At 47.6% G+C, this 15,134-nt stretch overlaps 1 protein-coding gene across 1 annotated transcript in view; it reads left to right on the forward strand.

The window, feature by feature from the left end:
• Window positions 1-15,134, forward strand: part of FOXN1 (forkhead box N1) — a 61,349-nt gene that overhangs the window by 10,706 nt on the left and 35,509 nt on the right. Inside the window, exons 3-4 of the mRNA XM_038758843.1 lie at window positions 8,264-8,345; window positions 11,929-12,173. Coding sequence (XP_038614771.1) covers window positions 8,264-8,345; window positions 11,929-12,173 — 327 coding nt within the window. The remainder of the gene's footprint in view (window positions 1-8,263; window positions 8,346-11,928; window positions 12,174-15,134) is intronic.

A 15,134-nucleotide genomic window follows, 5' to 3' on the forward strand; every position in this document is an offset into this window, starting at 1 on the left:
TGGGGAGGAGGCTGGCTTGTAAGCTGACCAAGATAATAATAATAACAATAATGATATTTGTTAAGAGTTTACCATGAGCAAAGCACTGTTTTAAGCGCTGGGGAGGTTACAAGGTGATCAGGTTGTCCCACGTGGGGCTCGCAGTCTTAATCCTCATTTTACAGATGAGAGAACTAAGTGTCTTGCCCAAAGTCACACAGAGGACAATTGGCAGAGTCAGGATTTGAACCCGTGACCTCTGACTGCAAAGCCCGGGCTCTTTCCACTGAGCCAAGCTGCTTCCCAAGATGAACCCAGGGGAGCAGGGAAGAGAGTGGGGAGTCAAGCTCTTCAGCAGGAGGGGTAAGGGGGCTTTTGGAAGACGGACGTGGAGGAGGTGGGAAGCCAAGTACCCATCACAGTCAATCGGTTGAGTATCTACTGATTTTCCCAAAGGCATGGGACTTTGGAGCAGGGAGACGTGCCTGCCGGATTATAGGATCTTGGGGAGGAGGCTGGCTCGTATGATGACCAAGATAATAATAATAATAATAATGATATTTGTTAAGCGCTCCCTGCCAGTGGGAGCAGGAGACAGCAGAGGCTGCAAGACCCCGGGGAAGAGTAACCGAGACCTTCAGGCCGGGCTATGCCCAGGCCTCTCCTGCCACCCGCTCACTGCCACCTCTCCCCGGGATGGACAGCGCTGGTTGGCCCATGGAGGCCAGGAAGAGCTGGGGGCCTGGGATCCAGGATATAATAATATTAATAATAATAACTGCGGTATTTGTTAAGCACTTACTATGTGTCAGGCGCTGTACTAAGCACTGGGGTAGATCCAAGGTGATAATAATAATTATCCTCCTAGATTGTCAGCTCATTGTAGGTGGGAAATGTGTCTGCTTATTGTCATATTTTACTCCTCCAAGCACTTAGTACAGTGCTCTGCACACGATAAGCGCTCAATAAATACAATCGAATGAATGAATGACTTCTCCGGTGATGATTTAGGAAAGGGTAAGCTTCCACTGCCTGGGGTGATTTGAGGACCAGCCAGCCTTTAGGCCAGGGGGTTGCCTAGTTGTGCATTAATTTATCCCCTGAGGTTTGTTATTTATATCTAATCTTGCCCATTTTACCAAACTGTATACTCATCAACCTATGCCTACCTTAATAGATAGGACTGTAATAATAATGATGGCATTTATTAAGCGCTTACTATGTGCAAAGCCCTGTTCTAAGCGCTGGGGAGATTACAAGGTGATCGGGTTGTCCCACCGGGGGCTCACAGTCTTCATCCCCATTTGACAGATGAGGTAACTGAGGCCCAGAGAAGTGAAGTGACTTGCCCAAAGTCACACAGGTGACAGTTGGCGGAGCCGGGATTTGAACCCATGAACTCTGACTCCAAAGCCCGGGCTCTGTCCACTGAGCCACGCTGCTTCTCTATACGAGAGAAGATAGAGTCGGATACAGTCCCTGTCCCACATAGGGCTCACAGCGTTAATCCCAATTTTACAGATGAGGTAACTGAGGCCCAGAGAAATGAAGTAACTTGCCCAAGTTCACCCAGCAGAACCAGGATTGAACCCAGGTCCTTCTGAATCCCAGGCCTGTGCTCTAAACTGTGGTCCCCTCTCTCTCCTCTGAGCCTCACACCCAGGACAGACAGGGGTCTCTGGGATTTTGTGGTTGGGGAATGGCTTACCTCCTCTTTGGCTAAGGCTCCCCTAGAAGTGCTTGGACCATCCTGCAGCGTGGCTCAGTGGAAAGAGCCCGGGTTTTGGAGTCAGAGGTCATGGGTTCGAATCCCAGCTCCGCCACATGTCTTCTGTGTGACCCTGGGCAAATCACTTAACCTCACTGAGCTTCAGTTCCCTAATCTGTAAAATGGGGATGAAGACTGTGAGCCCCCCCATGGGACAACCTAATCACCTGGTATCCCCCAGCGCTTAGAACAGCGCTTTGCACGTAGTAAGCACTTAACAAATGCCATCATTATTATTATTATCCTGGGGGATTGGGAGTGAGAGGAGCTTGGGGACAGAGTCCCTGTTCTGGGAGAAGCTGACAGGAAAGACTCTCAGGGGGAATCAAGCAACGGATAGGATTTGTTGAGCATTTACAAAGCGCAGAGCCTCGTATAAATGCCTGGGAGCACATAAAAGGGTTAGTAGATCAATCAGTGGCATTTATTGAGTGCTTACTACGTGCATTCATTCATTTATTCATATTTATTGAGCACTTACTGTGTGCAGAGCACTGTACTAAGTGCTTGGGAAGTACAAGTTGGCAACCTATAGAGACGGTCCCTACCCAACAACGTAACAACAACCCTACGCAACCACTGTACTTAGCGCTTGGGAGAGTACACTACAACAGAATTAACGGACTTGTTCCTTGCCCATCCCTACCCTCCAGGAGTTTACAGTCTAGTTGGGGAAATGGGCACCGAAGTGATTCGCAGGTCAGGGGGAAGGATGATTTGGGATTGGAAGAGTTGGGGGGTGGGAAGGGCCGGAGGGAGAGGGGCTAATACAGGGGGCCGACGGAGTGAGCAGCAGGCTACGCTGGTCAGCCTAAGACCAGGGACTCCTTGAGGGGTCATGGCGAGGAGGGTCCTTAGGGTAGGCCCAAGTCCCAGCTGTCGTTCCCTCCCCTGGCCTGCCCTCGGACTCCCCAGAGGGTGGATGAGGGCCCCGCCACCCCAGCGGGCCCCCTCCCCAGCGTCCGGGGCCCTGGGCCGAGCTCCGCTGAGGTGAGGCGGGGGCCGGGCTCCCCTTCCCCTCCCCGGGGAGAGGCACAGACTGGGATTGTTCCCCGTGTGGCGGAGGGCCAGGGCCGGCAGTCATGCGGAGCTAATAGAGCGGCCGCTCTGGCCCCACGCTCGGGGGTCCGGTTACCACCTCCTCGCTCGCCGCCCTTCCCTCCGGACCCCCGAGACGGTCACGCTACATTTATCACCGTGGCGGCCCGCTGGGATTTGGAGATGGGACCCCCGAAGCGGAGCTGGGGAGGGGGGCTTGGCTCTCTCTCCACGGTCCCTCCTGCCCCTCACGACTCGCTTTCCAAAATGGCCAGTCTCCAGGCCTCAGACTCCTGCCCCAGGTGCTCTCCTGTTCACCTGGGAGGCTGACCTGGGAGCAGGGGCCAAAGGCATAGCTCTGTCTAGCCCAGTGACCACCCCCTACGCCAGCCATTCTCCCTCTTTCTTCCGCTGGTGCCACTGACAACACTAGTGGGTTGTGTGCGTGTATGTGTGTGAGGGTGGGAGTGCATTTGGGGAGTGGGGAGGGGAGCTGGGAAAGCCACTAGTCGTCTTCTTCCCAGGACCACCAACACCAATCAATCAATCAATCAATCAATCCTATTTATTGAGCACTTACTGTGTGCAGAGCACTGTACTAAGCACTTGGGAAGTACAAGTTGGCAACATATGGAGACAGTCCCTACCCAACAGTGGGCTCACAGTCTAAAACACCACATCTAGCTCTGTCCAGGGGAGGAGACCTCTAGCCCCAGGGGGCCACCAGCCCCAGGTCTGGCTTGGCCCCTCCCCACTGGGAGCCATGGGATCTAGGACTTCCTGGGAGCCTGGGCTCCTGCCATTTGGAAAATGGCAGATGGGTTCATTAATAGTAATAATAATAATGATGATGGCAATTGTTAAGCACTTACTATGTGCAAAGCACCGTTCTAAGCACTGGGGAGGTGTCCAAGTAAAATAAATAAATGAATAGAGTAATAAATATGTACAAACATATTCATTCCACTGTATTTATTGAGCGCTTGCTGTGTGCAGAGCACTGTACTAAGCGCTTGGGAAGTCCAAGTTGGCAACATAAAGAGACGGTCCCTACCCAACAGCGGGCTCACAGTTTAGAAGGGGGAGACAGATGACAAAACGTATTAACCAAATAAAATAAACAGAATAAATATGTACAAATACCCAGGGGGTGCTCAATAAATTCCTTTACTATCCATCAACTGTCAATCAGTTGTACTTATCAAGCATCTACTCTGTGCTCTGCACTCTACTGTTTGGACCAGTACAGTAGAGATTGTAGACATGGTCCCGTCCTTCAAGGAGCTTATAGCCAAGTGCGGGAAAAGGACACTGGAATAAATTACAGGCAGAGGAAGCAATAGGATCTAAGGATAAAACGTAGGTAAGGGCACTACTGCTACTATATATGTTGCCAACTTGTACTTCCCAAGTGCTTAGTACAGTGCTCTGCACACAGTAAGCACTCAATAAATACGATTGAATGAATGAATGAACCAACCTAGTGGATAGAGCCCAGACCTGAGCGTTGGAAAGACCTGGGTTCTAATCCCACATCTGCCATTTGTCTGCTGTATGACCATGGGCAAGTCATTTCACTTCCTCTGTGCCTCAATTACCTCATCGGTAAAATAGGAATCAAGACTGGGAGCCCCTTGTGGGACAGGGACTGTGTGCAACCATATTAGCTTGCATCTACCCAAGGGCTTAGTACAGTGCCTGGCACATAGTAAGCACTTAACAAAAACCATAGAAAAAAAAGCCGTCCAGTGTCAAAGAGTGAAACAGGCCTTGGTCCCAACTCCCACAGGGAGCAGTTCCATCCCAAAAGAACCGTCCCCCAAGGGGAGACTGGGTGGGACCATAATGACTATGGCATGCACTAAACACTGTACTAAGTGTTATGGTATGTTCAGTATAATCAGATCAGAAATCATCCTTGTCCCACATTCATTCAATAGTATTTATTGAGCGCTTACTGTGTGCAGAGCACCGTACTAGTGCTTGGGAAGTCCAAGTTGGCAACATATAAAGACGGTCCCTACCCAACAGCGGGCTCACAGTCTAGAAGGCGGAGACAGACAACAAAACATATTAACCAAACAAAATAAATAGAATAAATACATACAAGTAAAATAAATAGAGTAATAAATATGTACAAACATATATACATATATACAGGTGCTGCAGGGAGGGGAAGGAGGTAAGGCGGGGGATGGGGAGGGGGACTGGTCTGAGAAGGAGGGAGAACTGTTTTTTTTCCTTTTTTTTTTTTAAATGGTTCTTATTGAACACTTATTATGTTCCGGGCACTGTACTAAGCACTGGGTTAGATACAGTCAGGTTGGATACAGTCCCTGTCCCACATGGGGCTCACAGTCTAAATCGGAGGGAGAAGGATTTAATCCTTATTTCACAGATGAGGTAACTGAGGCCCGGAGAAAAGTGTAGTGACTTAAGGTGATGCACCTGGCTAGGAGCAGAACTAAGATTTGAACCCAAGTCTCCTGATACCTGATCCAGGGCTTTGTCCACTAGACCTCGCTGCCGGGAGGTCTATTATGCTCTCTCTGTCTCTCTCTCTCTGTTTCTATCTCTCTCTCTTCATCAGGTGGTGCATCTGACCTCCATTTTCGTTGACCAGGGGCACAGTCTTCCTCTGGGGACTCACCCAAGCAATGCCAGCTGCCAGTGCCCCCCAACTCCTGTATATATGTATATATGTTTGTACGTATTTATCATCATCATCATCAATCGTATTTATTGAGCGCTTACTGTGTGCAGAGCACACTATTTACTCTATTACTCTATTTATTTATTTTACTTGTACATATTTATTCTATTAATTTTATTCTGTTCATATGTTTTGTTTTGTTCTCTGTCTCCCCCTTCTAGATTGTGAGCCCACTGTTGGGTAGGGACCGTCTCTATACGTTGCCAACTTGTACTTCCCAAGTGCTTAGTACAGTGCTCTGCACACAGTAAGCGCTCAATAAATACGATTGAATGAATGAAACTCGTTAGCATCTGTACCCTAGCCCTACCTGTGTCCCTTAAAAACAGGGACTGTACTTAACACACTGGATCGTTGGCCTCAGTACTACAGCAGAAGCACGGCCGGCAGGGATGAGAGAACATGAGTGGTGTCACCTGAGCCTTTGGAACTATCAACAATTCCTCTGCCTGGGCTTTTCTTCCTGAGATTTCACTCATGGCAGGGGAATCTAAGAGTGAGGGAGAGAAGGGAGACTCATGTCAGTCCACTTTTCCACCTTAAAGCCACAGGGAAATGAATGAAATAATACCGATGCCAGACCACCGGGAATAATAATAATAATAATGTTGGTTTCTGTTAAGCACTTACTATGTGCAAAGCACTGTTCTAAGCGCTGGGGAGGTTACAAGGTGATCAGGTTGTCCCACGGGAGGCTCACAGTCTTCATCCCCATTTTACAGATGAGGTAACTGAGGCACAGAAAAGTGAAGTGACTTGCCCAAAGTCACACAGCTGACAAGCGGCAGAGCCGGGATTTGAACCCATGACCTCTGACTCCAAAGCCCAAGCTCTTTCCACTGAGCCACGCTGCTTCTCTAAGGAAGTTAAACTGACCTCAGCGACACAGGTTCACTTCACACCTCTCAGCAGCGTTACGTGGGTTGCTTGTGATCTGGCAGGATGGGACAATCAGGGGATTGAAGTGAAGCCAAGGGCCTTAGATGATAATGATGATGATGATGATGGTGGCATTTATTAAGCACTTACTATGTGCAAAGCACTGTTCCAAGCGCTGGGGAGATTACAAGGTGATCAGGTTGTCCCACGGGGGCTCACAGTCTTCATCCCCATTTTCCAGATGAGGGAACAGAGGCACAGAGAAGTGAAGTGACTTGCCCAAAGGCACCCAGCTGACAATCGGTGGAGCCGGGATTTGAACCCATGACCTCTGACTCCAAAGCCCGGGCTCTTTCCACTGAGCCACGCTGCTTAGAGAGCTTTGATCTCATCTCTGGGTTTGGGTCACACCTATCTACCTGGTCCTGAGGAAGTGGTCCAATTTTGGGGAAGTGGGGGTCAGGAGGCCTGTCTCCCCACTCCTCAAACAGCTCTACCTCTGCATCAAATAAAAAACTCCTCACCACTGGCTTTAAAGCACTCAATCGCCTCGTCCCCTCCTATCTCACCTCGCTGTTCCTCAAATCCGACAGAAAATTCTTCTCCTCCCCTTCAGTACTTTATTGAAGGCCCGTCTCCTCCAATAGGCCTTCCCTGACTAAGCCCCCCTTTCCTCTTCTTCCTCTCCCATCTGCATCGCCCTGACTTTCTCCCTTCATTCTTCCCCTATCCCAGTCCAACCGCACTTACGTACGTATCTATAATTTATTTATATTAATGTTCATCTCCATCTCCTAGATTGTCAGCTCATAGGCAGGAAATGTGTCTGTTTATTGTCATATTTTACTCCCCCAAGCACTTAGTACAGTGCTCTACACACGATAAGCGCTCAATAAATACAATCAAATGAATGAATGACTTCTCCGGTGATGATTTAGGAAAGGGTGAGCCTCCACTGCCTGGGGTGATTTGAGGACCAGCCAGCCTTTAGGCCAGGGGGTTGCCTAGTTGTGCATTAATTTATCCCCTGAGGTTTGTTATTTATATCTAATCTCACCCATTTTACCAAATTGTATATTCATCTACCTATGCCTATCTTAATAGGTAGGACTGTAATAATAATGATGGCATTTATTAAGCGCTTACTATGTGCAAAGCACTGTTCTAAGCGCTGGGGAGGTTACAAGGTGATCAGGTTGTCCCACGGGGGGCTCACAGTTCTAATCCCAATTTTACAGATGAGGGAACTGAGGCCCAGAGAAGTGAAGTGACTTTCTCAAAGTCACCCAGCTGACAATTGGCGGAGCCGGGATTTGAACCCATGACCTCTGACTCCAAAGCCCGGGCTCTTTTCCACTGAGCCAGGTTGTCCCACGGGGGGGGCTCACAGTCTTCATTCCCATTTTACAAATGAGGTAACTGAGGCCCAGAGAAGTGAAGTGACTTGCCCAAAGTCACCCAGCTGACAATTGGCAGAGTTGGGATTATTTATTTATTTTATTTGTGCATGTTTATTCTATTTATTTTGTGTCGTTAATATGTTTTGTTTTGTTCTCTGTCTCCCCGTCCTAGACTGTGAGCCCACTGTTGGGTAGTGTGCATGTTTATTCTATGTATTTTATTTTGTTAATATGTTTTGTTTCATTCTCTGTCTCCCCGTTCTAGACTGTGAGCCCACTGTTGGGTAGGGGACCTTCTCTAGATGTTGCCAACTTGTACTCTGCACACAATAAGCGCTCAGTAAATACGATTAAATGAATGAATGAATGAATTTGAACCCATGACCTCTGACTCCAAAGCCCGGGCTCTTTTCCACGGAGCCACGCTGCTTCTCTAAGCTTTTGTAAGCTCTTGAAGTCAGGGATTGCCTCTTACCTTCCTTCTAGATGGGCCCCAAGGCCTTGGGACAGTTAGCCGCAACTGCACGCAGCGTGGACAGTGGGGAGGGCTACCGGAGCGTGACTGGAGGCCTGTGACAGTAGCCCAGTAACCCTGGAAGCCCAAGCGCTTAGTACAGTGCTCTGCACAAAGTAAGCGCTCAATAAATACGACTGACTGATTGATTGGAAGAGGCCCGAGTTATGGCCTTCAGCTTGGCCCTCCTTAATTTACAGCTGAGGCAGGGACAAATTTGTCGCACATTAGATTTGCAAGTAACAAATCAGTTGCACATTAGATAGGATGTTAACAAAGCACTGATATTTCCAAGATACAAATTTGCTTCACGTTATTACTCTATTTATTTATTTTACTTGTACATATCTATCCTATTTATTTTATTTCGTTTGTATGTTTGGTTTTGTTCTCTGTCTCCCCCTTTTAGACTGTGAGCCCACTGTTGGGTAGGGACTGTCTCTATATGTTGCCAATTTGTACTTCCCAAGCGCTTAGTACAGTGCTCTGCACATAGTAAGCGCTCAATAAATACGACTGACTGATTGATTGGAAGAGGCCCGAGTTATGGCCTTCAGCTTGGCCCTCCTTAATTTACAGCTGAGGCAGGGACAAATTTGTTGCACATTAGATTTGCAACTAACAAATCAGTTGCACATTAGATAGGATGTTAACAAAGCACTGATATTTCCAAGATACAAATTTGCTTCACGTTATTACTCTATTTATTTTACTTGTACATATCTATCCTATTCATTTTATTTTGTTGGTATGTTTGGTTTTGTTCTCTGTCTCCCCCTTTTAGCCTGTGAGCCCACTGTTGGGTAGGGACTGTCTCTATATGTTGCCAATTCGTACTTCCCAAGCTCTTAGTACAGTGCTCTGCACATAGTAAGCGCTCAAGAAATACGATTGATTGATTGATTGACATTAACAGGTAAACACAAATATTTGCAAGGAACAGTAGTGTGGGAGACTTGTACTTCCCAAGCGCTTAGTACAGTGCTCTGCACACTGTAAGCGCTCAAGCTATAAGTCTATTTGTTCTGACAATTTTGACACCTGTTTGCATGGTTTGTTTTGTTGTCTGTCTCCCCCTTTTAGACTGTGAGCCTGCGGTTGGGTAGGGACCGTCTCTAGATGTTGCCGACTTGTACTTCCCAAGCGCTTAGTACAGTGCTCTGCACACAGTAAGTGCTCAATAAATGCGATTGGATGAATGAATGAATGAATGGTCCACGCATTCCACACACACGGCTTACCCCGGGGACTTAGAATCGGTCCATGATATTTGTTGAGCGCTTACTAGGAGTAGGGCCCCACACTAAGCACTTGGGAGAGCAGGAGCAGCGAGGCTCAGTGGAAAGAGCCCAGGCTTGGGAGTCAGAGGTCATGGGTTCGAATCCCGGCTCCGCCCACTGTCAGCTGGGTGACTTTGGGCAAGTTACTTCACTTCTCTGGGCCTCAGTAACCTCATCTGTAAAATGGGGATGAAAACTGTGAGCCCCCCGTGGGACAACCTGATCACCTTGTATCCTCCCCAGCGCTTAGAACAGTGCTTTGCACATAGTAAGCACTTAATAAATGCCATTATTATTATTATTATTAAGGTAGCAGAGTTAGTAGACATCCTCTGTCTTCAAGGAGCTTACACTTTACAGGAATCTTCCCCTTCTAGACTGTAAATTCAATCAATCAATCAATCAATGGTATTTATTGAGCGCTTACTATATACAGAGCACTCTACTAAGTGTTTGGGAGAGTACAATACAATCAGCCCTACCCACAGAAACTTACAGCCTAGATAATAATGTTGGTATTTGTTAAGCGCTTACTATGTGCCAAGCACTATTCTAAGCACTGGGCGGGCGGGGGGGGGGGGAATAAAAGGCAATCAAGGTTGTCCCACGGGGGGCTCACAGTCTTAATCCCCATTTTACAGATGAGGTAACCAAGGCTCAGAGAAGTTAAGTGACTTGCCCAAAGTCACACAGCAGACCAGTGGCGGAGCCAGGATTAGAACCCATGACCTCTGACTCCCAAGCCCGGGCTCTTTCCACTGAGCCACGCTGTTTCTCTAAACGTGGGCAAGGAAGGTGTCTACCAACTCTATTATATTGTACTCTCCCAAGCGCTGAGTACAGTGCTCTGCATGCAGTAAGCACTCAATAAATACCATTGATCGATTGATTACTTATTAAATGATTTTAGCAGGACCGGCATTTGTGCAGCAGATCTGAAGCCAGGAACCAAGGTCTATCTTGGACTCTAGAACTTATTCCGGCTTAACTCCGGGACAGCCACCCTTCCCAGTCCCAGAAATCTTCCTAGGTAGTTCGTCCTGCTGAAAGGAGACCCTTCTTGGGGAGAATTCATTCATTCATTCATTCATTCATTCATTCATTCAATCAATCGTATTTATTGAGCGCTTACTGTGTGCAGAGCACTGGACTAAGCGCTTGGGAAGTACAAGTTGGCAACATATAGAGACATATAGAGCGAGCTCACAGTCTAGAAGGGGGAGACAGACAACAAAACAAAATGTATTAACAAAATAAAATGAATAGAATACAATTCTAGAATACAATAGAATACACATAGAATACAAATAAAATATTAATAGAATAAATATGTACAAGTGAAATAATAATAATAATAATAATGGCATTTATTAAGCGCTTACTATGTGCAAAGCACCGTTCTAAGTGCTGGGGAGGTTACCAGGTGATCAGGTTGTCCCACAGAGGGCTCACAGTCTTCATCCCCATTTGACAGATGAGGTAACTGAGGCACAGAGAAGTAAAGTGACTTGCCCAAAGTCACCCAGCTGACAATTGGCAGAGCCGGGTTTTGAACCCATGACCTCTGACTCCAAAGCCCGGGCTATTTTCCACTGAGCCACACTGCTTCTCTTAGAGTAATAAATACGTACAAACATATATACATAATGAGAATGAGAGTCCAGCTAGTGGATCCCCGGCCGTGTGGTAGCCGTCTGCTCTGTCGCCTTCTACATTCATTCATTCAATCGTATTTATTGAGCGCTTACTGTGCGCAGAGCACTGTACTAAGCGCTTGGGAAGTACAAGTTGGCAACACATGGAGACGGTCCCTACCCAACAACGGGCTCACAGTCTAGAAGGGGGAGACAGACAACAAAACAAAACACGTAGACAGGTGTCAAAATTGTCATAACAAATAGAATTAAAGCTACATGCATTTGGAGCTCACAGTCTCAATCCCCAGTTTACAGATGAGGTAACTGAGGCGCAGTGGCCGTGGGACTCCTTCCCCCGCCGTGCCAAGCAAGGATGCTCATCTAGACCCCTGCCCAGGCCCACGGGGACTAGATTAGTCTTCTAGACTGTAAGCCCACTGTTGGGTAGGGACTGTCTCTATATGTTGCCAACTTGGACTTCCCAAGTGCTTAGTCCAGTGCTCTGCACACAGTCAGCGCTCAATAAATACGATTGATCTGGTCCAAATCCTCTTCCGCAACCGACCGCGCTGCAAGCCGGAATCACCAGATAAGTGATTGACATCCAAGGCCAAGCGAGATTCCCTTGGACAGTGGGGGCTTGGGGAGCGGTGAGGTATGAGGGGTTCCCTGGCCTAAAAGGATCCGGGCCACCGGGCTGTGGACGCGGGGCCGGCTTAGGCCGGATCGTCACCGTCTCGGCTGCGGGCGTCGGGGAGGGAGGTGGCCGAGGGTCCGCCCATGGTCACGGGTGGCATCTGGGTCTCATTGCAGCCGACTTTCTCCGCAGCCAGGACTGGGTGATGGTTTCTGTGCTCCCGACGCCGTCGGCCGCCGCTTTCTCGTCCTCGGAGGCCCTGGAGTCTGCTTCGCCGGACGGCCCGATGCAGGCGCCTGGGGACAGCGGCTCACCCACTCAGCAGACCGTGAGTACCGACGCCGCTCAACCCTCGTAACCCACTGCTCAGCTCGCTCTCTCTCTCACAAAATAATCATCATCAATCGTATTTATTGAGCGCTTACTGTGTGCAGAGCACTGGACTGAGCGCTTGGGAAGTCCAAGTTGGCAACATATAGAGACAGTCCCTACCCAACAGTGGGCTCCCAGTCTAAAAGAGTGGGCTCACAGGGTGATGAGGGTAGATCTATTATTATGATGATCATTCAGCTCATTGGAAAGAGCCCGGGCTTTGGAGTCGGAGGTCATGGGTTCGAATCCTGGCTCCGCCAATTGTCAGCTGGGTGACTTTGGGCAAGTCACTTCACTTCTCTGGGCCTCAGTTACCTCATCTGGAAAATGGGGATTGACTGTGAGCTCCAAGGGGGACAACCTCATCACCTTGTATCCTCCCCAGCACTTAGAACAGTGCTTTGCACATAGTAAGCGCTTAACAAATGCCATCATTATTATTATTATTATTATTCATTCAATCGTATTTATTGTGCGCTTACTGTGTGCAGAGCACTGTACTAAGCGCTTGGGAAGTACAAGTTGGCAACATATAGAGACAGTCCCTACCCAGCAGTGGGCTCACAGTCTAAAAGAGTGGGCTCACAGGATGATGAGGGTAGATTATTATTATGATCATTCATTCATTCAATCGTATTTATTGAGCGCTTACTGTGGGCAGAGCACTGTACTAATCAATCAATCAATCGTATTTATTGAGCGCTTACTGTGTGCAGAGCACTGGACTAAGCACTTGGGAAGTACAAGTTGGCAACGTATAGAGATAGTCCCTACCCAACAGTGGGCTCACAGTCTACTAAGCGCTTAGGAAGTACAAATTGGCAACATATAGAGTTCGTTATTGATCATAATAGATGATCAGAGAAGCAGCGTGGCTCAGTGGAAAGAGCCCGGGCTTGGGAGTGAGAGGTCATGGGTTCGAATCCCGGCTCCGCCAATTGTCAGCTGGGTGACTTCGGGCAAGTCACTTCGCCTCTCTGGGCCTCAGTGACCTCATCTGGAAAATGGGGATTAAGACTGTGAGCCCCACGTGAGACAACCTGATCACCTTGTATCCTCCCCAGCGCTTAGAACAGTGCTTTGCACAGAGTAAGCACTTAACAAATGCCATCATTATTATTATAACTGTGGTATTTGTTAAGCTCTTACTGTGTGCAAGGCACTGTACTAAGCGCTGGGGTAAATACAAGATAATCAGGTTGGACCATAAACCCTGTCCCATATAGAGCTCAGTCTTAATCCCCATTTTACAGATGAGGTAACTGAGGCCCAGAGAGGTTAAGTGACTTGCCCAGAGTCACACAGCAGACCAGTGGCAGAGCCGGGATTTCCATTAGGTCACTTTGCTTCCTTACTGCACTTACTATGTGTCAAGAGCTGTGCTAAGTGTTGGGTTAGATACAGTTTGATTAGACACAGTCCTAGTTCTGTGTGGGGCTCACAGTCTGAGGAGGAGGCAGAACAGGTCATCCCCAGTTTCCAAATGAGGAAACTGAGAAGTTAAAAGGCCCAATCCCCATTTTCCAGATGAGGAAAAAGGGGACTTTCCCAAGGTGACACAGCATTCATTCATTCATTCATTCAATCATATTTATTGAGCACTTACTGTGTGAATTCATTCATTCATTCATTCAATCGTATTTATTGAGCGCTTACTGTGTGCAGAGAACTGGACTAAGCGCTTGGGAAGTCCAAGTTGGCAACATATAGAGATGGTCCCTACCCAACAGCGGGCTCACAGTCTAGAAGGGGGAGACAGAGAACAAAACAAAACATATTAACAAAATAAAATAGAATACGTACAAATAAAATAGAGCAATAAATCCATACAAACGTATATACATCTATACAGGTGCTGTGGCGAGGGGAAGGAGGTAAGGTGGGGGGGGAGGGGGAGGAGGGGGAGAGGAAGGAGGGCATGCCGAACACTGTTCTAAGCGCTAGGGTAGCTACAAGAGAAGCAGCGTGGCTCAGCGGAAGGAGCCCGGGCTTGGGTGCAGAGCACTGGACTAAGCGCTTGGGAAGTCCAAGTTGGCAACACATAGGGACGGTCCCTACCCAACAGTGGACTCACTGTCTAGAAGGGGGAGACAGAGAACAAAACAAAACATATTAACAAAATAAAATACATAGAACATGGACAAGTAAAATAAATAGAGTAATAAATATGTACAAACAGGCAAATGGTGGAGGCAGGATTAGAACTCGGGCCTCCTCACTTCCAGTCTTCTAGACTGTGAGCCCACTGTTGGGTAGGGACTGTCTCTAGATGTTGCCAACTTGGACTTCCCAAGCACTTAGTACAGTGCTCTGCACACAGTAAGCGCTCAATAAATATGATTGATTGATTAACAAATACCATTATTATTATTATTATTATTATTCCCAGTCCCATGCTCTTCACACAGGCCACCCTGCCTCGCCTAAAAGAGGCCCAAGGATTTGATTGGACAAAGCCATTCAGTGGACGCTGAGGATATTAGATACACTAGGTTCGGAGCTGTGGAGAGCCTCTAAAGAAGAGGAAAAAAGGAAGAATTCCAATCTAATCCATAAAACAGGGATTCAACATCTGTTCTCCCTCCTCCTGAGACTGCCAGTCTCACGTGGGGCAGAGGCTGTAAATTGACCTGACTGTATTGGCTCACAATAAACACTCAACAAATCCCACAATTACTAATAATACTATGAATACGACAACACTACAATCATCATTATCCCTCGTCCCCCCCTCGTCCCCCCCTCCATCCCCCCGTCTTACCTCCTTCCCTTCCCCACAGCACCTGTATATATGTATATATGGTTGTACATATGTATTACTCTATTTATTTATTTATTTATTTATTTTACTTGTACATTTCTATCCTATTTATTTTATTTTGTTGGTATGTTTGGTTCTGTTCTCTGTCTCCCCCTT

The sequence above is a fragment of the Tachyglossus aculeatus genome, chromosome 17 (assembly GCF_015852505.1).
Source record: "Tachyglossus aculeatus isolate mTacAcu1 chromosome 17, mTacAcu1.pri, whole genome shotgun sequence".
Lineage (NCBI taxonomy): Eukaryota > Metazoa > Chordata > Mammalia > Monotremata > Tachyglossidae > Tachyglossus > Tachyglossus aculeatus.